The sequence below is a fragment of the Maylandia zebra genome, linkage group LG9, assembly GCF_041146795.1.
Source record: "Maylandia zebra isolate NMK-2024a linkage group LG9, Mzebra_GT3a, whole genome shotgun sequence".
Classification (NCBI taxonomy): Eukaryota; Metazoa; Chordata; class Actinopteri; order Cichliformes; family Cichlidae; genus Maylandia; species Maylandia zebra.
Genome location: NC_135175.1, coordinates 25,227,575 through 25,254,105, shown reverse-complemented (window position 1 = coordinate 25,254,105; position 26,531 = coordinate 25,227,575). Strand labels below are relative to the sequence as shown.

At 40.4% G+C, this 26,531-nt stretch overlaps 1 protein-coding gene across 7 annotated transcripts in view; it reads right to left on the bottom strand.

The window, feature by feature from the left end:
* The window catches only part of slc4a2b (solute carrier family 4 member 2b), a 55,284-nt gene extending 29,935 nt beyond the window's left edge, over positions 1–25,349 (bottom strand). For 2 of the 7 annotated variants that reach the window (XM_076888217.1, XM_076888218.1), the window contains exons 1-4: positions 24,466–24,584; positions 24,218–24,381; positions 9,287–9,608; positions 3,619–3,790 (exon numbers count right to left, since the gene is read on the bottom strand). In XM_076888217.1, the coding sequence (XP_076744332.1) occupies positions 3,619–3,678 (60 nt within the window). In that variant the 5' untranslated portion in view covers positions 3,679–3,790; positions 9,287–9,608; positions 24,218–24,381; positions 24,466–24,584. Of the gene's footprint in view, positions 1–3,618; positions 3,791–9,286; positions 9,609–24,217; positions 24,382–24,465; positions 24,585–25,229 lie in introns of those variants that run through there. The other 5 variants (XM_004551963.3, XM_004551966.2, XM_004551967.3 and 2 more) reach the window with 5 other exon arrangements.
* Between the last annotated feature and the right edge of the window lie 1,182 nt (positions 25,350–26,531).

Genomic DNA, 26,531 nt, shown 5'->3' with positions numbered 1-26,531 from the left:
CCTCCCTCCCCCCACTTGGTAGGTCAGATCATAACCTGATTCACCTCACCCCCCGCTATGTGCCAATTGTGAGGAGGGAACCTGTGACCACCAGGACTGTTAGGAGGTGGTCAGAGGAGGCAATAGCGGAACTACAGGGCTGTTTCGAGGTGACCGACTGGGAAACACTCTGTGAGCCTCACGCCGAGGACATCAATGGGCTTACTGAGTGTATCACAGACTACATAACTTTCTGCACCGACTCCATTGTTCCAGCTCAGACTGTTCATTGTTACCCAAAAAACAAGCCGTGGGTGACTAAGGACATCAAAGCCCTCCTCAACAACAAGAAGAGGGCTTTCAGAGGGGGCAACAAAGAGGAGGTGAGGAAGGTCCAGGTGTTACTAAAGGACAAGATCAGAGAGGCTAAGGACAATTACAGGAGGAAGCTGGAGTGGAAACTCCAGCAGAACAGCATGAGAGAGGTGTGGAGGGGCATGAAGACCATCACTGGATTCAGGCCAACCAACAGCAGGGGAGCTGAGGGAGGTGAGAATAGAGCCGATGAGTTGAATCTGTTTTTCAATAGATTCGACACCACAGTGTCTGCTCCCACCCCCACAACCTCACCTGCAGTCAGCCTGGAATCCAGAGCCACACCACTGTGCCAGCCTCTCTCTTCACATGTTGCCTCCTGTGAGATTCCTGACACCCCTCCCCCACCCATCACCTTCACTCAATACCAGGTTGAGATGCAAATGAGGAGACTTCACTCAGGCAAGTCTGCTGGACCAGACGGAGTGAGTCCCCTTGTCCTCAAGGCCTGTGTCCCCCAGCTGTGTGGAGTCTTTCATAAACTGTTTATGCTGAGTCTGAGTCTGCAGAGGGTCCCGGTGATGTGGAAGACATCATGCCTCGTCCCTGTACCAAAGACGCCTCGTCCCAGTGGCCCCCAGGATTACAGGCCCGTGGCACTGACCTCCCACATCATGAAGACCCTGGAAAGGCTCATCCTGGACCAGCTGCGACCCATAGTAAGACCACATCTGGATCCCCTTCAGTTCGCTTATCAGCCTCGTCTCGGAACAGAGGACGCCATCATCTACCTGCTCAATCGTGTCTACACCCATCTGGACCAGCCGGCGAGCACTGTGAGGGTCATGTTTTTTGACTTTTCCAGTGCTTTCAACACCATCAGGCCGACCCTCCTGGGTGATAAGTTAGCAGCGATGCAGGTGGATGCTTCTCTGGTGTCCTGGATTGTTGATTACCTGACAGGAAGACCACAATATGTACGTCTCCCACAGTGTGTGTCTGACAAGGTGATTAGCAACACAGGGGCACCACAGGGGACTGTCCTCTCCCCCTTCCTCTTCACCCTCTACACCACAGACTTCAGCCACTGCACAGAGACCTGCCATCTTCAGAAGTTTTCTGATGACTCTGCGGTGGTTGGATGCATCAGCAGGGATGATGAGACAGAGTACCGGGCTGTGGTCGACTCCTTTGTCACGTGGTGTGAGCAGAATCATCTGCAGCTCAACGTGGCAAAGACCAAGGAACTGATCGTGGACTTCAGGAAGACCAGGAAACACTTGACCCCTGTTTCAATCCAGGGGGTCAGTGTTGACATTGTGGAGGACTATAAATACCTTGGAGTACACATTGACAATAAACTGGACTGGGCTAAAAACACCACAGCACTTTACAGGAAGGGCCAGAGTCGTCTCTATTTTTTGAGGCGACTGAGGTCCTTCAACATCTGCCAGAAAATGCTGAGGATTTTCTATGAGTCTGTGGTGGCCAGTGCGATCCTCTATGCTGTTGCATGCTGGGGGAGCAGGCTGAGGGTCGCAGATGCCAACAGACTTAATAAACTGATCCGTAAGGCCAGCAATGTTGTGGGGATGGAGCTGGACTCCCTCAAGGTGGTGTCGGAGAGGCGGATGCTGTCCAAGATAAAGACAATGTTGGATAACACCTCCCACCCACTCCATGACATGTTGGTCAGTCACAGGAGCTCGTTCAGTGAGAGACTGAGATTACCGAAAAGCACCACTGAACAACACAGGAAATCATTCCTGCCTGTGGCCATCTCCCTGTACAACGCATCCACTTAACACACTGTTTGCTGCTACAACTACACATGTTTCTTTTCCAAATATTTATTTATAAGTGACTTATGTATGTATGTATGTATGTATATATATGTATATATTGTACTATTCTTAGTTAGCGTATTGTCTGTCTTGTCTTAATGTTGGTTTAAAATGGAGCACTGTAACAAAAAATAATTTCCCCCAGGGATCAATAAAGTATTCTGATTCTGATTCTGATTCTAGGTGAGGGGAAACAAGCACGTCCTGCAGGGAGGAGGCCCCTAGGCAAACCAAGGACATACAGTAGACATTGCATCTCTTAGCTGGCTTGGGAACACCTTGGAATATATATCTATATCTATCTCTCTATATCTGTATTTATCATTAGACATCTCAATAGATAGATCAGTAATTGCGTTTAGTGGATCGAATTTCATCTAAATGCTTCTAATTCTCTGCGTTAACTAGTGAGATTCGACTTCGAAGTGTGTATGCCTGGTGATTCAACCTTTGTCTAGTTCCCGAGTAGTTGCAACATTTGAAATGAAGTCCAAAGCTAGGCTCAAGGTGGGATTTCCTCGATTGGATCTGCCGTGAAAAACTGAAAACAACGGCAGAAGACGAACGTGTACTCTCAGTCAGTAGTGGCCTTCATGACTGGTTATTCAGAAATAAATGTTTTCCCATTTCTACCTAGCTGCACATATAATTCACAGTAAAGTTATCAAAAATATGGCTTGTCATTCTGGGAAAGATAGAGCTCCTGGGAAAGGTGAGTAAATCAGTTAATAAAACCGCAATCCTGATATTTCCTGGTATGAAATTGAATGTATGCCTGGAATTTACAAACCATAGTCATAAACGGATCAGCTCTAGCAATATGAGAGTATTCACGGCTGGATTGTGATTATTTTCTGCTGCAGCAAGATAATCACGAGAGGACCTTGTTGAGAACCTCTGTGGAGGAATTCTGCTTTCTTTGGCCACTGACCAGCTGCCCTCAGGCCTTTGCCAGCCATGTTTATCAACTCGTGCTCCACCAGCAGCCTCGCAATCAACTCTCATTATGTGCCAGTATTGTTTTCACTGTTTTCAACAACGTCAACTTCAAGAAAAGAGGAAGGAAACAGATTTAACTGTGTGCCTGCTGATATTTTCCAGTGCTGTAATAAGAGGGCGATTTCAACAGGAGCTGCTCTCTGAGCGTTCCTGAACATTTTTATGTTGTAGTCAGAGCTGCTGTATGTTGGCAGAGAACTGGATGTTACTAGATCTGCACGGGAGGGAACATCACTGTCCAAAATACACACTCCAATGCCAGAGAGGGCAGAGGAAGCTGATGCAGCATAAATCCAGCACAAGGAGAACTGATAGGAAAAGACCAAACTAAGGAAAGACTAAGTCCTGCCAATGTGTTTAGTTTAATGTGGTTTTAAATCAGAGCCACTATCTCATATCCTTTATCATGCAGCCAGTGATGGTGTAGCCTGACCTGATAGGGCAGGCTGAAGCTTTTGTGCATGTGGGCGTGCGTACTTACTCCGTGAATAACCGAAGCCACGGCGTCCGTAACCTGGCTGGGAGCATCGGGGTTGCTCATGGCTCTGCAGTAGAGTCGTTGCTGGAGAGGCGCTGGAAAGCTGGTTTAGACTGGTGTGGCTTTAGCCCTTCTCTTTCTCACTGGGACTCAGACAGCTTTTGGGCAGCATAACCTGGAGCCAGATGCAGATCAGGGAGTTAGATCACATGATGACAGATTTAAAACTTCAAGGTGAACAAGAGTGCAAAAGCCACCAAATACAAATCTAGAAAGAATAAGGACGAAGCTATCTTTGAGATTTAAACGAAAATTGTCAGCGTTACACTTTTTTTCAAGGTCAGACAGTGAACTGTCCTAGTCAATTAACCCCGGGGGGTGGGTGGGGTGGGGAGGCCCTTTTGTTTCTTCAGACTTAAACTGGTCACTTTTATGATGAAGAAAAATGTAATACATTATATTTGAGCCATAAAAAGGCAACAACTTCAGAGAACTACATTACATCTTTCTTTTCCTTTTTATTTGATTCTTGCCTTGAAGCCCTGCAGAGCTTCCCAACTACCATTCAAGGTCGTTGACCAATTCAGCTCGATAAGATAAGAGCCAGATAACATTAATGCTACTATGAAGAGGAGCCTTTGATAAGCGGCAGCACGTGCCTCAGCCAACCTCCGTCATTCCAGAGTCTCCGTCACGTATGGTACACATGTAATCATAGGTAGAGATTGTGTAAAATGTTATTGAAGGGGCTTTCGGTACAATACGTACAAAATTAATTGTATCTCTCATTAGATTTTCTTTTTCATTATTAAATCAAAAGTTGTGAAATGGTGTGGTTCTGACTTCTTCTGAGTGCACCCTGAATGTCCTTGGCTGTTGATGAAAGCAAGAAATTGAAGATGCCATCTTAAGCACCTGGGGAAAAAAAAAAAAAAAAAAAAAAAATTCTCCCAATTAAACTTTAACTTACAGAACTCAATAAATGGGGGGGGGGGGGGGGGGGGGGGGGGGGGGGGGGGGTTACATTTTACAGTAAAATGTAACTATATTGTCAGGCTAAAAAGATCAACCGAAACTTTAGCCAAATTAAGCAAACTGGTTACTTTTGTATATATCAGGTACCCAAAGAGTCCTTAAACAATATTAAAGCAGCAGGAGGGCCCTCTGTGGGTTCATGTTCTGCCAAAGCTGGCTTTCTGACAGCATCTATCAAAGAAATGATAAGCCTCCTTGGTGCCTGAACGCAATCATATCACTGACCTCGTTCACAGTGAGCAATTTCATAGAGGTTTCTCTGAAGTACAATCAATGATATAAATTTTAATTTAAGAGGCAGACTTGAACTTTTGTTTGGACATGGATTTAGCAAAGATAGTACTTCACTGCACCAAATGTTAATTACATGCATAGTTTGAGATAATCCCATCCGTGCGGCAGTGGTAATAAAAGAGTCCGCCTGAGTTTGAGCTTTGGGCGTGCATGAAAATTACTTTCTCAGTAAACCTAGACCCCACCACAGTGGAGGAGGCAGAGCTGGCTACACAGGGATAAAGTTACCAAACCCTGGGATTCTGGGAGAAAACTATGGGAACCAGCTCATCCACCTAAGGGCACGTCTGTAATCATACCTTTAGGATAACAATAATGATCAGAAAAGGAAAACAATAATGACTGCAGTTGCCTTTTCGAGCAGGTAGGTTAAGAAACAACATGGTCCTCTGTCTGACATCAGGTACACTTAGAGGACTGAACAAAAGAAAACTGGTGGGTCCCTTGTGCAGGAACTGAAAAAGGCACTGATAAGTGCTGAGGTCAGCATGTTCCTTTTCCCACCTGGAAGAAATCCATCAGGTCTTCCAAGAGTCATCCACGAGTCTGGTACTTTGTAAAGAGTTTCTTAGATGAGGAGGATGGAATTTTTTTTCTTTATAAGCTTGAAAACTTTTCCGTGTTAGACTTAGTCACAGCCTTTAAATGTGCAAACACAAAGCTTTGGGAAATCTTTCCTTCAGGGAGGAAGTAAGTATGAAAACAGGAAGAAGGTAACAGCAACAGACAGATGCCTGTCAGTAGGAGCTGTAAACTTATAGAAAGAAATGGAACAAGTGGTTTCCAGATTTCTTTCTAGCAGCTGAAAAATAGGTCTGATCCACACATACACAAGTCCAAAGCTTCAAATGCAACCAAATTAGCTGAAATTTTAGTGCCATGTGTGTAAACTAAACAGAAGTCAAAGACGCACAGCAAATGTTGAAATTGTAAATTTTTTGTTTTGTTGAAAGGTATACTCTTACTTTGAAACCTATTAAAAAGCAACAGGTTTCATAAAAGGCTAAGTTAAGGCACCACCTCTTCTTTGAACAATACTTTTGGTAACTGAGGAAACTTTTTACCAGCCAATTTTCCCGTTATTGCTTAATATAGGACTCTAGCTAATTAGCTAGTCAGGCTTCCTTTGTATTATGTGCCAAAGGTTTTATTTTGGTGAAAGGTCAGTAAGCAGCAATGAGACTGATGACACATGCAGAATGTGGTTTGGCATTACCTTGTTGGAACGAGGAAGGCCTTCCCTGAAAAAGGCTTGTTTGAATGGCACCATACACCAATCCAAACCATGCAAATATAACATTAATGGACCCTTTACAGATATGCAAGGTAAACACACCACGTGCATTAACTAACCGCCATACTTTAATGGATGCCGACCTTTCACGTGAATCTAATAACCTGCATGGTGCCTCTCCTCCTTAGCTCCAATGACTAGTCAAATTCTGAATTGCTCATTTTAAAAGCGCTCTAGCCACCTGGGAGCTTGTTTGGTTTGCATGGTAGTTGGATTTGTTGATGTGCTGCGTTCAACGAAAATAGCCTATGTGTTACTGAGCCTTTGCAGTTGTATCGACGGGCTTGTAGTGGTGAGCCTGGATTTATAGTAGGCCCAAAGACTTCATACTCAGAAACAATACTAAATTGCTTTAGCCTGAACTCTTTTCATCTGTATTTGTTAAAGACTCAGCCTTGTTTGAATGCCTTTTTTTGTGTAAATATAGCAAGTCTTGGTCAAAGGACAACGTCTAAAGCTTGGCTGGGAAAAAAATAACCTGGTGCAAAAATAAAATGAATAAAATCACATTTACATTTAAATGTAATTTATAAGTAATAAAAACATTTTAATGCATTTACGAAAAAAAAAAAAAAACTTCCACCTGACATCTAAATTTAAATGTCATTCTGCTTGACAGGTGCCCCGACTGGTAAGTGTTCAGTGTTTTATTAGCCTGTTACTGAGGACAGCTATGCATTGCACCCATAGAGATTACAGATGCAGATTGCTATATAGCCCTCTAGCTTCAGCTGATAAATGGCACTCCAGCCTTTCATCCATATAAGATAACTTTAAGAAAACAGTAAAGTTGAGCTTTCAACACCAATGAGTGACATCTTTCATGCCATCTGTGATTAAGACACTAGCCTAATCTTTTATGAAGTGACGTACAAAGATGATTTGTTTTTCATTCTAAGCATACAGATTAATAAAAAATAAAATCAATCACAGCTAACATTTTTCACCCAGATCTACCTCTCATACTTTTTATTATACAAGCACTGTGCCAACCAGGAGATTACCGCTTGAGAATTTAACATTTACACTTTTTCTTCAGCATGTGCAGCTTGACTGTGTCCCTAAGCATATAGCAATGTAATGGAAGACCACGATTATAAGTATCCCTGCAACAGATGGTCTGCCCCCCCCAGAGACTACTGATGTCAGCATCATCCAGTCAATTTGGGATTACTTACTTATTAGAGAAGTCACTGCCCCAGCCTAAAAAAACAATAGAAATTAAGCCAGTTCTTCAAGATCCTCAAACAAATTAAGTACTTAATGCTTATGTCTGCCTATGGTTACCTTCAAAGGGGTCACACCCAGTGTTGACTTGAATCAGATTTTTACAGAAAACAAGCGGGTGTAGCGTGTAACATGTTATTTTATAGTTTCTAACGCGAGACTGCAATAAATCCCAAAAGCAAACACTTCCTTTGCTTTTAATTACACATCAGATTAATCTGTAAATCTCCAAAGATCTGCATCCCACTTTCAGAAGAAGAGGATAACGGAGTGGGAGAGTGATGAGAGCTTGACATTTTCTCTTTATTTGGATCTCTGACGTGTACTTTGTGATGACTCATCGCTCCCAAAGTGTATGAATGCACCTGACTCTTTGGCTCTGTGGTATGTTGTAAATTTCCATTCCTGATGGAAATCCCTCTATGTTTTTAAACTTTTCTGTGAGGAAGAGTTCCCTACCACCTGATGCATATCACAGACACATTTATGGGTAAATGGGATCCTTGAAGACAGCAGGTTATAGAAAACAGAGCGCTGGATTAGGAGTCAAGTACTGATGGTTTGGCGCAAGAAAATCTCAGAAAAATAGCAAAAATGTCTTATACAGACCTACAAACTGCTTATTCTGCACCTGTGCATCTTCCACTTTGATGTCATTTGACCGTTTGTGTTAATCGCAAGCAAAAGGTTAAAAATATCCTATGTCGTGCCCTCATAAATACACGAGACAGTCAGACGACGGGACGGAGGTTATGAGCCAGAAGAAAACCCACGACAAAAGCCCACATGTGCGTTAAACCAACGTTCTGTCAAGACGCCGCGGCCGGGCCCGGCTTCGGTTGGCAGCTTGGCACGTGAGCGCCAACCGCAGTCTCCCTGCACATCTACAAATTCTATCAAAAACAAAGCATAATTAAAGAACAGTTCAATAAAATGTGCACACTGCCAATAAAAATGCCCGTGCACAGAAATAGAAGCTTGATCACAATGTCCAAACCTCAACCAATACACTGGCCTGTATTTATGAAAGCAGGACAATGACAGGGAAGAAAGAAGAAGTATGAGGTTTCATTAAAGAACAGAGCTTTTCCTTTAGCTGACAGTGCAGGTTTGAACAGACAACACCATTTTTTTTCCTGAAACACCGACTGTGTTGCTAACCTATTATACTATTAACCTTTTATTTAAAAAAAAAAAAAAGAACAAAAAAAATAAAAAAGAACTAAAGTGGGTGAAGCGACAAACACTTTAGAAAAATCACATCGTTTTTTGATGTAGCCACAAATGGTCAAATTCTGATTTAACCACATCACTTAGAAAGCAATCCAGTCCTAAAATGTGTCCTTTGAAGGCACCAATTTAGGATTTACAACACTGGAAAAACATGTTTGTGCTACTGAAACACAAGTGGGCAACAAGAGAGCTCATTTAAAGATCATTTAAAGGGCTTTTTGTTGTTTTTTTGGTTTTCTTACCCCCTTACTTTCCCTCCTTCCTCAAACTGTGTAATCTGTGGAGCATATTTTGATTTGTTTACAGCTGGCTACAGATCACTGTGGTTGAACCCTGAGTCAGCTCTAATCTCACCTCAAATGTTTCATTATCAGGAAGGATTAGACTTGACAAATAACGGATCAGGTTACTCTTTTAAGCACTAGCCCATATGAATAATGAATTAATAAACCAAATAAAAATGAATGGCAAAATCAATAATCTGTAAAAAAAAATACATACAAATGTGACAAATGCAAATAGTTGAAAACCTAGCAACTGTTAAAGAAGCAGGAAAAAAAAAAAAAAAGCTTATTGATTGTACCATACCTTTGTGTGCTTTACTGCAGAGAAGCCACCGCAGACATTGTAGTGCAATTCTGAACTCTGCTGTGAATACAGACCCGGGGCTGATCAGAGTGCAGGGAGAAAACAAACAGAGGGAGAGGAGACAGATAGGAAGACAAAAAAAAAAGAAGGAGAGAGAGCGTGTTAGAGATGTGGAGTGTCTCGTCGAGCCGAATGCCCTCTCAGACCAACATGCACAGACTGATAACGCCAGCCTTCCTCCTCGGGATTACGTTTCCTCCTCCAGCCTGCTGACATGTAGCCATGTGACTCTAGGACCCATTCAGCACTGAGTCAGAGGCTCCTGCACGCACGCGCACACACACACACACACACACACACACACAGAAAGTGGAAATGCGGCGATCGATATCTCTCTTTACATTCTTTACAACAAACCGAACGAGGGGAGTTGGATGTTTTGACAATTTTTTGCCTTTGTGACATAGACTTGCATTTGCTTACCACTAACTGTGACCAGTTCAGCTAAAACTAAACAGTGATTTTCTGCAATTTAGTTATGCTTTTTTTATTTTAGAGACCTTAAAATTTCAAATAACCCATAATTGGCACGCACCAAAAAAAGAAAACAATGATTAGACGCAAGTTAGGAAGGGTAAACATACTTTTGAGCAGCTGAAGTGTTATTTAAGAGTTACTGTAGATATATCCTCAGGCTCCAGCCTCCAGGTTATGTTTTTGTGCTTTTTCACAGACAGTGCAGAAGTGTCTTAAATATGCTAACCCTTTAGGATTCACCGCAGCAGATCATCTGTCCCCATCTAGCCCCATCCTCAGCATCTTCCCGTCACACAAACCCTCTGCATGAACCCCATCCACTACATCAATGAATCTTCTGCTGGCTTTCTTTTCTTTCACGCTGAAAGCTCCATATTCAACATCCACTGTCCCTTTCTCTGCACACGCCTGACCTCGCCAAAAAGATTTTTGGTTTCGTCTCTGGGAAAACACTTGCTCTGTGATGTCAGTGAACACTTTCCTCTTGGGTTTATGGACTCAGTTGCTCGGAGGATTATCCAGAACCTGCTCATGTCCCTGCTGTCATTGTCATAGATCTTCTTGTCATTTTCATGATGGCAATGCCGAAAATGCTCAACTCAAGCCTAACGGGACTTCACTAACCAGTGGGTGACGTAAGAGTAGCTAATTTCGTCTTTTATACTGTGCATGATCCTAACATGTTAAACTGAATGGTTAAATTAATAAAAACAAAATTAGCCAATATATTTCTGGCATGTTTGCATACTGATATTAGCATGAAGCTGGGGGGGGGGGGGGGGGGGAACAGTTTGGGGGATGCTAGCATGTTTACAATGGGCAACACAAAGTACAGCTAAGGCTTATGGGTAATTAGTGACCAGCAATGAGCCAATAAGCACCATGGAAGTTACTAATGATGTTTTCTCACTTGTTGTCCAGCTGCGTGCTGAGACACCATTGCTATCCTATATTCATTATCTGCCTGGACCCACATCCTTTATCTCACTGAAATTGTGGCAATATTACGGCTAACTAACACTAATGTTTTGTGCATAAACAAACCAAGGTGGGAAAAACAAATGTAGGTGTACACTCTGTGTACATACTGTTTGTTTTTCCAGTCAGTTTAATATCCGATTAATGTTTTAAATGAAACATGAGGGGAATCACCAAAGCAATTACAGGTAATCGTAAAGGAAATCTGAATACAGTCCACCCAAAAATTGTTGCAGAGACCTTTACTTCAAAACCACAAATGTCAAACTCGTGAAAGTTGGAGAGGAAACATGAGGGGATTTCTAAAGTCAGTAGACGTCAACTGCTGGGGACAACGACTGCATGTCTAATCTAGCATCTGAGGGGCCATTCATAAGGGTAGGTTTCACCTGAGCTCAGCTCCAAGTTTCACAACAAACTGTCTCCTTTAAAATAAAGAAAAACTTCTCATTGTAATTAGATGATAAAAGAATTGAATGCACTTTATGACAAACTGTGTAAACCCTCCAGATGCACTGTAGGTAACTGTAAACTGTAAATATTAAACATAAATAAAAACATAAATTAATAAATTAAGTGTTTCTTAATTGGTCGACCCAGTAAACGGTCAAACCATACAAGAATATTTTGTGGTTCTCCAGTTTTTCAAGCATCAAAGTCACATGAGGTTTGCACACAGTGCTTCCCATGTATTTGTTCTCAAAATATCCATGACAAATCTCTTTCTCAACCTAAAAAGGGTGAAACAAAGTCATGTGATACAAACTTAACAGGTGACCAAAGATGGCAAAGAACATGACAGGGGGATTTGTGAGGGACATGAACTGGACAGATTATTTTCTTGTTATCGTTTATCATCTTCTCATTTGGGCTATGAAACTTCTGCTTTTATTTCTAGCTCCCTCTGCAGGTTATTTACTACAGGTGTTTCTACTTCGCCACCCACACCTGGTTTTCAGACCCTGCTGAAAACACATTGTCTCTTTCTTTATTTTGTTTGAAAAATATATTTAAAACGTTGTTTTACGCGAAGACAGAGTGCTTTAGTTGTTCCCTATGGTTATATCTGCATAACAATAATTATTACAGAACTGTGAGAATGTGTTAAGCCACCCCTCATTTCTTTAGATTTTACTAGGCAAATGAGAAAAAGGTGCAATGATTGGATGCAGTTTTGTTCAGTTCATTTTCAGTCCAGTTCATGTATAGCTGGCTAACCAACTACTTCAACCTCCCCACTTCCCTTCCTTAAGAATGGCTTTTTGACAGGCACCGTTCCACTGTGAACACTGTTTTATGTCTCGAAAACTGTTATCTTTGGCATTTTTCATAGAATCACCTAAAGAAGTGGGAACAACTGTGACAGTGCCTGAAGATACAATTTAGATACAATTCAAAACAATTGTATCTAAATTGACTTTTGTGTGTAGACACAACACTGATTCATCCCTTGAGTCAGGTGCCTTTTATATGCTTGAATGAGTCATAGGTCTGTGTTAAGTGGCTTTAGAAAAAGATAAATAAATACTAAAATAAATAAATAAAACACTTCCTATACAAATAGTCAGCTACAAAGACTGAACTGAAAATGAGTAAATGAGCAAGGAATTTTTTTTTTTTTTAAGCCTTCAGAGTCTACTGCTAAAGTCAGCTTAATGATTACAGGAAACTCTGGAAGCAAAATAGAAAGAAATGAGATGTTGAAATGTTGTTCTTTAAACATCTACCTGCTTCACTAAAGAGCGCCCGTCAGATCAGCCACGCAGCTCTTCTTTTCTTCTTTAATTATTAAAGGGTAATAGCTTTCATCTAAACATGTAAACAGTGGGTGCTGAAATTAATAAACAAGTATTATTTTATTTTATTTTTTCCCCTGGCCTGCCGCAGCTTTGCAGCATAGTTGGCAATGGAAAAAAAAAAAAAAAAATCCTCTCATGTTATGGAAGAATCAACACCATTACACAATTAATCCCACCTAAAGTCACAAAAGCCGCCACATTAATTGTGTTTTGCAGCGAGCAAAGAACAACCCTGTGATCTAAACAAGTTGCTTATCCATTCGCCAAATAATCAAGCACTGCATTCCACAAAAGCTTATATCAGCCTAAGGGCTAAAGAAAAACCAAACGCCAGCAGAAGTCGGAGGGTGTGTGTGTGTGAGAGAGGTATAGTTTTTTGTCTCCGGGGATGTAAGCTCACTTCAGAGTCACATGCATATCTTGCGGGGGAAAAAAGCTAAAATTAAAGCCACTTCAAAGTCTGGGGCTTTCCTCAATAATAATAGCATTATCCACTGTGGCCAGCTCTAAAAAGGTGCGACTTCATACACACATTGACAACAGGTAGTCATTTCTTAACCGCAACCACCAAATGAGAAGCTTACATCACATCACCAACCTGCACAGAATATGTCAAGTTAATGTTAGGTTAATATACCGAGCCAGATTTGGCCCAAAAGCTGGACTAAATAAAGAAATCTGTACTTCGGTCGAAACATGAAAGCAAACACAAAAATGACATTTGACGAGAATTCTTGCACGACAACAAGCTGCCTTAACGCAGTGTTAGTGTTAACGCATTTCGGAAAACTCCCCTCAGCTTCCTGTAATTCTTTTCTCCACTCAAGTTTAACACAAGGCAATATTCTTAGTCATAAAAACACACAAACACACTGAAGTGATGCAGCTGAGGCTGGACTTGCAAAGACTATGCATTAACACAGAGGTTCACTACAGCAGTCAGACCCCTTGTGCTGCCTTCTAATGCAGACTGACCTCGATGAAGCTGTATACCTCTGACAGCTGCCCTGCCTGTGGATCTCTATGGCGATTTGGCACTGGTGTGTTGATAGCGTTCACTCAGTTGCCTCCGAGTGTTTTAGCCTAAAATAGCTCAGCAGTTTAGAAGTGACCCCGCCAACTCCTGAGTTTTGTAACATGCAGACATCTCTTCACAGCCCAGTGGCCACACCAGCTTCACTCAGGGTTTGGCACGGTCTAGAGACTTCAGCATGACTATGCTTGTTATGCGCACAAAGTCACTGGAAGAGCTCCAGTCTAACACAGCGAACAGCTGCTCTCAGTCAATCTATGCACATCTTATATCAAACTCCCATCAGAGGGTTCAGGCAGAAAATGGCTGTGCTTACAGCTGAAACAGCACCTGTCTTTGGAGTGACGAGAGATTTCAGAGACTGCTGAGTCCCAGCCAGTCTATCGTCCTCACCTCCAGAAAAGAGAACGCAATCATCTCTCAAGCATTCACATACCTCAGAAAGGCTTAGGGTATACGAGACACAGCGGCAGGCTAAAACAGACGCAAGTCTTCGCTCTACTTGAAGAATATCAGTGTCCACAAAACCGAAACAACCCAAGACTCAGCAAGTTAGAAAAGGCTGCAAAGACTTAATGTGTCTGCTATAAATAGGAGGCATGGAAACTGAACAATGCATTCAATCAACATGAAATAGGTCTTTTTTTTTTTTTATCCTTGTTTGACCTTTATTCCCCGTTTATAGAGATAAAAGAGATGTATTAACAAAAGCTTCCACTCTTTGTCCTCCTCCTTAAAAAAAAAAAAAAAAAAAAAAAAAAACAGTCAACAGGAAGTAGCAAGCCTCTAATAAACATACAAAGTAAAATACGTGTCTATGTTTTCATCTTATATCTAGATATTAGTTTGTAAGGAGTCAAAACAACCAGTCACAAGCTTGAAAATCACAACAACGAGCTTAAAAAGTAAAAACAATAAAAATGTTAAAAAAGCCATAAAGAGCCAAAGGGTAGTATTCATATTATCCACCCATTTCATCCTCTGTTATTAAAAAGATATTGATTTTTGCAGCTCTAACAGCCTCCAACAGCAATTGTGGTATTGGTCTCAAAGTACCCATATCAGATTGTAATAAAACCACTGAGCTAGCACAGTGAAGGTTCTCTCGTATTCTACTTCAGTGAATACTGAGATAAAGCACCTTGTCTGCAGCAATGTAATTACAATGCTGGATTACACATAGTAATATAAAGGGGGGGGAGGCACACAGTGTAATAATGGAGAAAAGACGAGTTGGAGCCGCCCGAGACCGGTCCTATCCAGCTCCAGTAGTCTTAGGGTGTGGTTCTCCTTCTCAAAATTGCATCAAGGGCTGCTCAGGTTGCAGAAAAACAGCAATTGTGAAGCTGTGACCCGGTGCACTTAGAATAACCACTTATTGTCCTGAGACTTAGAAAGGCGCGGGAATAAAATATCCCCTGGACTCCCAGACCCAAAACAAAGCCCTAAAAGAGATCTCACACTATGCCAAATACAAGTCAGCCATTTATTCATTTCTTGGGAAACAACGTAATGTGATTACTTTTGTGTGGCTGGCAACACAACTTGGGAAACCTTTGCCAGACTGAGAAAATGAATGAAATTTGAACTTGTGTTTGCTTGGGAAAGGATGATGAAGGCAAAGATTGATCCAAGAGGAACAGAAAGGATGTCAAACCAGATCATATTTAGTCTGGTTTAGATGCTCCCAATAAACTACAATCTGCAGACAACTTAATGAGCTTTAATGTAACAGGACAGCAGGCCTAACAATGCACATTCCAACGTCTACAGCCAAATCACATAATGATAATTAAATGCAAAATAGCAGGATAGAGCCGAGCAACAGCTGAGCAACAGCCAAGCAAGCCAACGTCATGGTTCCAGATAATAAACAAGACAAAAATAACAGTGTTTAGGTTCAGATACATTTTTCAGGATTAATATGTTTATGGAAAAAGCAGCATGCTTGTTTATCTGCAAGGGGAAGGTAAAACAAACATGAAGAGCTACAAACCCGTGATAGATTATTACCAAAAAAAACAATGCAGAAAAATGGGTTTGGGATAATGCAGAGAGGATATAATACTCAGTTTGTCCAGCTTCTCTTTTTATTGCTTATTGCACTCTCAGCATAACATGTAGCAGAATGTTAGGGGTGCAACGATACACAAAATTCACGGTTCGGTTCGATACTTTGGTGTCAAGTAGGGCTGCCACGATTAGTCGACTAGTCACGATTACGTCGACTATCAAAATCGTCGACGACTGATTTAATAGTCGACGCGTCGTTTGAAGCTTTGTAAGATCCCAAAAGACGCAGGAATAATAGCAGGATTTAAGAGTGTAATAACGGACTGAAACAGAAGATGGCAGCACTGCATGTACAAGGATGCCAGCTGCCGTTAAACCCCGAAGAAGAAGAAGAAACTGTGTCCCAGAATTCATAGCGCAGCCCAGCTCAGTTTCCAACAATGGCGGCAGCTAGCTAGTTTTAATTTTACTCTTATTATTCTTTCTGGGTTACAAAATAAACGTTTAACATATTTTCAGGCGAGAATGTAACTGTGTAAACCTCAAATATCTGCTCAGTTTATCAAGACACCAAATATTTTCAAAAGCGCTCCGACGTTTTCGGAGACGTCTGTTACCCACTAGCTCGATAGCGAGCCGGGGGCAAGGCTAACTAGAGCGTGAGAACACCGGACTCCCGGCAAATCGTTTTCAAACCCACCGCCGTCTTTCGCTACTCAGGTTAAATATATATAAGTCACTTAGATAACTTAACAATGTTATTGTTTGGCTTTTTTTAGTATTTTATTTGTTCCTGAGTAAATCGGTTTGGCTGAGATTAAAGTTATAGTTTTTACACAGCTGAATAAACGTCAAGCAGACAGCTGATTATCAGAAGTGTGAGATGCTCCAGAATTTACTCCGGTGTCCTGTTATATTTTAGATAGCAAGGAGTTTATTAAACTTCACTGAACCAATCTGCAAATTTCATTAAAATTTAATAAACTACCATCTTGTCTTTATTTTTAGTTAGCACAGACCTTAAACACTTAAAGCTGTAAGCTAATGATAGTTATATAAGAGCAGATGCTGCTGGTGCAATAAGCTGTACGTTTTACGTCCAGTGGATGATGATCTGATTAGTCGACTAATTGCAAAAATAATCGGTGACTAGTCGACTATCAAAATAATCGCTTGTGGCAGCCCTAGTGTCAAGGTTCGATTTTTTTTGATACAAAAAAAAAAAAAAAAAAAAATGTTCATGCCCGTTTAATTTGTCATTTATTAAAATTATAAATATATATTTAACTCAAAAGTACAGTTTTTAAATTTAATGTTGCTGAAACAACAAAGTAATAAAAACATAAATCTGATTGAGGAATCACTCATCTTTGGAAAAGAGAGTTTATTACAGAGAAATGGCTCTTTCCAAAATAAAAGCTATACTATACGCTTCTTCTGGGCTATACTCTCAGCAGCATATTAAACATATCAGGTCCCCATAAGGAGAATCATATGCTAACGGCTGTCTAAATGACTCGGGTAAAGTTTGTAGCATCTGTGCTTGTTGTTTTTGTCTGCTTCCACTTGTCTTTGCACTAGGATGGCGTCGGAGTAAATGTGCAGTCATATTCGTTGTGTTCCCACTAGTGCTGTCAGCGTTAATCTCGTTGAAATGACGTTAACGCCACAACACGGCAAATCTCCGTTAACGAGCTACCGCGGATCGCCCCGTGCGTGGGGCTGGACGGCCAACACGTTAACGAGCAAACTGCGCTAACACACTAGTTCCCACCCATGTAATTGAGCATTGCGTGGCACATCCAACATACTGTTTTACTTTAGTCCATGACGCACTTACCTTCAGGGTCATACGTCACATGAAAACCAAAATAAGCTAAGTCCATCAATGAGCTTGTTTCTTTTTGAGGCAAAGATGTGAGATTTTTGTCATTTTATCTACCTTGTTTAGGTGTCTGCCTCCATTAAATCAACTCTACAAAATATTTACATCTGAGGTGCAGTGGCTGAAAAGCTCCACTACCCTACTTGGCTTATTAGATTGGGACTGTGCAATTATCATTTTTGTTATGACTATTATTTTAATTACAAATTGTCCCTTTTTTTTAACCAATGACCTGAGTTTGTGCAAGGGATCGCCAACCGGTCTCTAGGCCCGTGTGACTGATGCCCAACACAAGAAAATCAAGATAAAATAATTACAGTGCCACATCCTTTTCTTTTATCGTTGCTGCAGTCTGAAAATCCATATTCACATTGGCATCCATTTGTGGCTGTTCAGTTCACTAAGCTATTTATTTATTCATTCAGGTTTTTCAGTTGAACTGCCCTCCATACAGTGGAAAGCAGTTTAACTGAGAAGATAACTTGTTTATGTATAATAAATACGCAGTTTCTCCAGAATCTGTAAATAATTGCGTTAAATGATCTCAAGCTTGTTACTGACCAAATTAGTTATGATCATGATTTTATAGAAAATTAATTATAAACATTTGGTATACTATCCTGAATCATCAGGCGTAGCACTGATGGTGGTGGGTTAGAGAACTTCAACACATAACCTGACAACTCTAGTTAACCTCCTAAGACCCAAACTCTTTATGGCATGCATTTTTTTATTTCTCTTTCCCATTGTGACTTTATAGTGTTCGATAGAACACTATAAAGTCACAATTGAATAATGATGTGCAAAACTTTTTATTTACAAAAACAAAATAAGAAACAACAATTGTGCGCCTTTGAGCAATATGGCTCATTTGAAAGCAATTTGCAAGAGCAAAATTTAGTATTGTGGTCTAGACAACCCCAAATGTGATGTCCCCATATTTGGACGCCAGATCCTAGGAGATTAAAACAGTGTGTTCATATTAACTAATTTGCAAAAGATCATCCTTCTGATTCACTAATATCTACATTTTTCACTCCTTACAAATCAGCATCAGAGCAGATATCCAGTGTCTGCCATGCTCTGATAAAAACGTTCAGCTCATCCCCCCCCACTTTTCCTTCCTCCCCTTCTGCATGACCAAGCAATTCACAAAAGGAATGTGGAGACGCTCTGCTCAAATATTTATCCTTCAGCATTTTTTCCCCCCTTTCCTCTAAAGCACAACACGCTGCTGTTGTCAAACCAGCTCGCAATAAGTCTGTTCGACATATTTCACAGAAGCAAAGGAAAACAAATAAAAGCTGAGACTGATCACACTGATAAGTGTTCAAGCATTGCAGAGCTTTATGGGACAAAAGGACATCGAAGGACTCGGGAATTTTATTTATTTATTTTTTTCTTTCTCAAAGATCAAATAAGTTCAGATTGACCAAGACAAACATTTCACATTCCTCCATCTAGCCCTCAGGTTTTGAACAGTTATAAGGGGGAAAAAAGCATCACTGTGGTTTATATCACTTAAACTTAATTATTGGAAACGATAATCAGTTTAGCCAGTGTATTGGCCTTGCATCAAAATAAAAATATCTCCTCAAATAACCTGCAGTGCACAGAGATTATACTGGTGAGTCAGCAGAAGAGACATCCTTCCTCCATCCTGCCAGAGGACATGTGTCCTTACATCCATTAGACAAAATACACGGTCCTGGTTTCCAAGATGGGGATTTCAAATGGTGCAAATAATCATGAGTTATTAATTCACTTGAAATTACACCTATCCATTTATGAATCCAAACAGATGATAGACTAAGATGGGGTTTCTTTCTCTTTTTTCTTGCATAAATTATCTTATTTTCTGCAACATAATCTGTGGAAACCAGAAACAAAACAAGCCAAAATGGATTTTTCCTCATTAGTTTCTGTTGCAACGCTTTACTGACAGTGAATTTAAAAAGGGATGTTGCCCATTTTTGCCTCCTTAGACTTTGCTAGAGTAGTTTTGCATTAGTCACAATCCACAATAATCCACTGTTCATCCACTCTCTGAAACAAGCTATTTTAGCTTTCTTCTGATTGGCTGCCCCTCACAAACTTGAGGTTTAAACAGCAGATGGATGTGGCTTTTTTGCTTGGAGCCAGAGCCTTGTACTTGAGATGACCATATAAGGAATATCCACTCTCTGTGACATCATAACGAGGCAAAAGTAGACAAAAGTGTTTTAAACTAGACATAAAGCACAAAGTTTTTAATATTTAATACATGCATGCACTATTGTAACACCCTGCATGTATGACAGAAAATAAGGAAGAGCATAGTAATAGGTACAGGTCCACTTTAAAAGCAAGTTAAGTTTGTATTTACCGTAACCTCAGATATCAGAGAATGCGTTACTGTAATCCGATTACTTTTTTCAGGTAACGAGTAAAGTAAGGGATTACTATTGTAAAAACAGTAATTAGATTACCGTTACTTTCCCGTAGGAACGCTGCATTACTGCGTTACTAAAACCGTGATTTTTTTGCGAGTACGTCTCATGACGGTGACGTAAGCGAGTGCAACGTTTGTGACACCAGCTGTGTGCAGATCAACAATGGATCACATATCGATTGTGGGAGAGAGTATGAGCGTGCAGCGTTTAAAGCGTGGAAGTACTGACTTTACTTTGAGTTTGATTCCATAAAAAGTGACAAAAACATTAGTGTCCGTTGTGCGTGGGAAGAAAACTTCTTTTTACAGTGAAACCCCCCCCCTAAACTTCCAAGCAAGCACCGAGTGCGCAACGACGTAATGGGAAACTCAGAAACTCGCAGGTTCTTCAACTGACCGCTGTGGCACACCTGCACCAGGGTAAACCTCCGCCTACCCTACTCCTGCTTTACAGGTGAAAATAGAGCAACAGGACCGCTGAGTCTTTGATTTTATTTATTTTCTGCTGTGTTTTACTTGCATCTATTTGAAAGAGTGAGTGTAAACACACACAAAAAAAAATTTATGTGCTGGAATGTGCAGAAAATAAGTTTACCGGTAAATGTTAAACAAATTTCTTCAAGTCAGAGAATGTTGCATATAATTAAAATTTTGCTTGATGCATAAAGTTAAAAGGTTAAAACTAATAAAACAAGTTTTAAAAAAAGACTTTTCCATTTGATTACATTTTGTATGATGGATTATGCAGAAAAAGTAGAATTGGGCTGAAAGATCTATCGCTTTATCACCTATTCAGGTTGTAAATCATGTTTTTAAAAAGTAATCAGTAACTAAGTAATTAATTACTTTTGAAAATAAGTAATCAGTAAAGTAACAGGATTACTTTTTTGGGGAAGTAATCGGTAATTAGTTAGTGATTACTTTTTTCAAGTAACTTGACCAACACTGGATATGAGCATCACTGTTTCCTTTGTTTTTTCCACAAAAAAAACAAAACTATGTTACTTGTAACCGAGCCCTCCTGTGTCTTTGTTTCCCCAGATAAAATCAGATTCAGACCTCTTTTGCATCACATGCTCTGCCGCAGCAGGAAACTCACAAGTGGCACTACAACATAAATAATGCTACGTTCCAGTAATTAGTCTAAGGCAACATAACCTCACGTCTAATGACAAAGCGCCATTCAACATTTCTCTTCTTGTCATGTGCAACCACCGCATGAGAGCCATTTACAGAAACGGTAGATGTTTCTTACAGGCTACAGCATCAAATGATACGCATTAATGCTTTTCTATGCTGTTTCCTCAAACCTCAGAATTATCTCACGGTATGGGAATACAAATGAAAGAATGACCAGATTGTGTCTTATTTGGCAGAAATATGCCATTTTTCTGTCATTTCTCATAATCTGATAAGCCTAGATGTCTGTTATTCTTAAGTAAATTAAATCCCAGTTAACAAAACTGATTACAGAAATTATTTTATTACCTGCTGATTTCCTTTTGGCTCTAGCCAGAACTTGACTGCAGGGGCGGGGTATCTGTTGCCTCAAATCAATGTAAAACTTTTAGAGCAGTTTGTCTTTTTTAAAACAACAAAGATATACATTTTCTTGAACAGACTTGCTTAACAAGCTAAATTAAACAAAACTGTTCATTTGAACATTGGCACAGGCCAAATTTCAAAAGTGGGACATGGCCATTTGCCGCCATGTTGTGTAATAACTTCAGAAATCATTCAGTAATTTCTTGCTGTGGTGTCTAAAGAGAATACCCAAGAAACTGCTGATCGGCTGAGATTTTCCCCACACACCCATCTTTAGAGTTTACAGAGACTTGTCAGAAGAGGAACTATCCAGTAAGTGGAAGTTCTGAGCAAAAATGCTTAGTAGAGCTTCTGAAATCAACAAACTCAAACACTCGTTACAACCAAGGGATGCAGAAGAGCATATCTGAATGCACAACATGCCAAACCTTGGCAGCACCCACTCAATGCCTCTCCTGTCAGCTAAGAACAGGAAACTGAGGCTACAGTTCACAGTTCACACAGACTCACTAAGGCTGGATAACTCTTATCATACTGTACTTTGTTATTCTCTCTGCAGAGGATGTGCAGATTTAAGTGCAACTATTGCAGTGTGTACTTGTACTTTAGATGGAGGAACTGTACAGAGAGATAGCCAGAGGCAGGAATGATTTCCGGTGTCGTTCAATGCTGCATTTTGGTAATCTCAGGCTCTCACTGGACGTGCTCCTATGACTGGCCAGGAGGTATCGTCTAGCATTTGCCCATCTCTTGGCTAACATCTGCTTCTCTGACACCACTTTTAGAGACTCCAGCTTCATCCCCACACATTACTGGCCTTCGGGATCAGTTTATTGAGTCTGTTGGCCTCTGTGACCTTCAACCTGTGGCCCTAGGATGCAGGGGCATGGAGGATGGCACTGGCCACAACAGACTCTTACTGTAGAAAAGCAAAGTTTAACTGATCTTGCATATTGCCTTGATCTCATTCAGATTGTGGAATCTGAATTTATTTCAAGCATCCATCCTGGCAAGTATCAAGGTTTCAGGCTTCTAGTGCAATGGTGTGGGGGGGATACTTTTATTGGCCACCTTTGCGTCACTTAGCACTAACTGAGCCTGTTTAGACACCACAGCCTTCTTGAGTATTGTTGCCAACCACAGATTGTTCATCTTCTGATGTCTGCTTCCAGCATGACAACACACAAGGTCACAAAGCTCAAATCACCCCAACTGGTTTCCTGAACATGACAATAAGTTCACTGTACTGAAATGGGCTCCACGGTGACCAAATCTCAGTCAAACAGAGCACCTTCGGAATGTGGTGGAACAGGATATTCATATTGTCATGTCTGCAGCAATTGTGTAATGCTACCAAGTCAACATGGACCAAAATCTCTGAGGAAAGTTTCCAGCACCTCGTCGAATCTATGCCATGAAGCATTAAGGTGATTCTGAAGGGGCACACCCAGTATTAGCAAGGTGTACCTAATAAAATGTCTACAGAGTGTGTATTGAGAATATGTCTTATCCTATGTGCGTTCACGGTCATGTTCCCAAAGCTCCACGCCACGTGGGGGCAAAAAGAAAAAAAAAATAAAATAAAATTTAATATTAAACTTTTTTTCCCTCCTAAACATTAAGTCTTGATGTTTCTTTTGAACCTTTATCTATAAATTTATATGCACATGTAACAGAATGATAAAACCGATTGACCGTGCTTTCGTCATCAGGAATCTCAGCTTTGGAGTGACCTTCCTGAGAAGATAAAGCAAAATCTACAACTTGCTCCAAACCACTTCTAAAAACAATGTTTGGTTTTTTTTAAACCTGCTGTTATCTCCTCTCCTCTCCATCTTTTTTTTTTTTTAAATATATCTCCCTCTTACTGTCCTTACAGTATTATCTTTTTTTTTTAACTGACTATGTGTTTTTCTTTTTACTCTAACTGACAATTTGTCTTTATTACAGAATGTTCTCCTCCACCCTAACTAAAAACCATTATTCTAAGAGGCAGAACAGAGACACTTAGTGTTCAGTGTTACAAAAGAATGAATAAGCTGGCAGATGGGCAGACAGAGAGACCCCTGGAGATCAGAGGAGAGCAAAACAACATGTGTGCATATATTAAACATCATTTTTTTTAAAAGGAATAAAAAGCTCTGGCTTCTTCAGTGGTATTTTAAATTCACACAGCAGTCATTTTACAGCTGTAATCATGTTTTTTTAAAAAAAGAAAGAACCGTTGTAGTCTGTAACTTTATAACTTTTGGGTGTATGATTAACACAACAAATAACCAAAATAGGATGAAACGGCTTGTTACAGCTCCTAACCAGTGCTGGCATGCCTCGTTTAATAACTGATTAATGTATTAACAGGAAGATAACCAGACTGACGACATCTGGATTAACTATTCCCCTTATGACCTGAGAGACAATAATGCTCCTGTTGATCCAGTGAGTGAATGAATGAATGAATGAATGAATGAATGAATAAGACCGACCACACGTCCACTCCCTTCACTGCTGTGTTTAAAGCCGTCTGTCCTTCCTGATGACACAACGTGAAACAACATCCTAGCTCTTAAAACAAAATCACCAGCGTGGCTTTGGTCAGGAGGTGAAAAGCACTAGTCTATGGGATGAGGAACTCCCACGACATCAACAAAAACTCTCAGTCCGACCACATTTCTACCACTTTCCCCCCTTCCTCTTTGTTTTTTCACATTACCTGGTTAACAAGCTGGGAAACAAAGCTAAGTCATCCACCGGCGGAGGTAACGGACACTTGACTGCATGTGTGGCAGTTGACTGGCTGTCAGCTCCGCTTCTTCACTACACAGCAGAACAAGACGTCGGTCGAAACCCGTTAACTGACTTCAAAATTACGCCGCTCTGAGCGAAAAAAAGATGCTTTTTCATAAAGCTAAAGTCGTGTGAAGCGCTCACTCACACACAGATTACAGCTTAATTACTTACCGGTGCCTGGTACTCGACCCCAAACTCTACGTGTGCTCAAGCCGGTGTCAACACTCCAGAAATAAAAGCATTTCAACTTCCGGCTAGACTTTCAACTTAAAACAATTTCGCACCAAATTCGTGCATTTGCCACGGTCACGTTAGATGCATGACATCTTGAAGCTTAAAGCAAGAAAAATAATCAAAAACGTGACACTGCAGTGAGACAAAGGACTTGATTGTTTCTATACTGCATCGTGCACCTTTATTTTGAAGTTACACCAATCTAATTCCGGTTTAATCTAGGTAACTTTTGGCAGCTGTCGCCGTTTTCTTCAAACAGAAGTTGCTGCGCCTGCGTGAACTATAAATCACATTTCAGGCCTGTGACGGCGTCGTTCCGTTATGATGCTTATGACGTTAATATAAATAAATGTACGTGGGAAAATAAACATTAAAAACAATAAAAGGTTTTCTGTTTCTTATATTTCTATTTCACATTTTACGCAGATCAAAGCGCAATATGACATTAAGTTAAAATAATAACGACAATTTACTTATCTTGACTTAGGAAATTTCCAGAAAACCCTTAGTTTGACCCCCAGAAAGGACGGGCAACCTTTATTAGGATCACTAAAAATCATTTAAGGCTCATAATTTCATAATTTTATTCTGTAACAATGTGAATTTATAGTCATTTTGCCCTTAGTGTTAGTTTTCAATGACTTCACGTTTATTAGATAATTCCCTTTTCTGTTCCCATTCTGTTCCTTTAGTCTCCGTACTTGTCTTTTTGTCCTTTCTTGTCTCCCCGTTAAGTTGACTCTCTTCCTGTTTTATAATAGTAAGTGTTGTTCTCTTCTGTGTCTTCTGTGTCTGTGTGGAGTTTCTCTTCCTGTCTCATTATGTTAGCTGTCTGCAGCAGCTGTGTTCCCACCTGTTACCTTTCCCCTCGTTATCTTCTGTGTGTGTGTGTGTGTGTGTGTGTGTGTGTATTGAGTACTGATTCGCCCCTTATCCTTTGCTGTGTTGTCCCACATTGCTGTGTGCTACCTCGCTGCAAGCTTTGAGTTTGAATATTTGAATTCCTGGCTCAATTTCAATAGATCTTTCAGTAGATCTTTCCTGGACGTTGTTTATTTCTTGGAGTTACAGCATTAAAAACTGATTTTGACCCTTTTTCCTGAGTCCTGCATTTGGGTTCAGCTTTGACTGGTTACACAGCTGAGTTATGACACTTTAGTAATGCTGTTGTTGAGGCTCTGGGGAGAGCAGTCCATGACTGGTAGCTTTCTGCTGTGTGTGTGTGTGTGTTTTTTTAATATATGGGTGTACTTGTATTGCATGGCCACCATGTTTGGCCTCATTCTCATGCTGAAAAATTAAGCTGCTGCCAGTTAAACTATTTCCAAATGGTATTGGCATTTTCTGCATTCATAATTCCATCAGTTTTGACAAAATTCTCAAAACCTCCATCGTGTTTTACAGATGCTGTTCATCTGCTGCAGATAGTTTTCATTATATATCTCCTCACAAGAGCATGGTAAGTTTTCAGCTTATATTTCTTCAGACATCAGTTTCTTTGTGCAAATATATGATTTTATGTCTGTCAAGCTGAGTTACCTTCAACAAATCTCTCATATCACATGTCGTTTATAAAGAAATATATCTGAACAACACTGCAGTGGGTTCATATTTCGCATTACTCATTGCTGGCAGCAGAAGTGGACTGCCTTGTCTTTCCTTTGTATACCAGCAGAACCTCAGGGGCTACCTCAGCCCACCTTGCTGTTCCCTGCCATCACCTGACTGCACACCTGAGCCACTTGTATGCCCTTGCATACTAATTATTAGTCACATTGTTTGATGACAGTGTAATTTCTGCAATTTTATTGAAATATACACATATATGTGTACATGCAGGTCTACTTTAAATATATGTCTAGCTTTACCCAATATCTAAGAATTGTATAATAATCTAAATGTCTCCATATGCATGTGAATAAAGTAGTAAGTAAGAAAGAATATATTATGAAGGCTGTATAAGCTGTATGAACTTTATCTAAAGGTCTTCCTTCTTCTTTCAC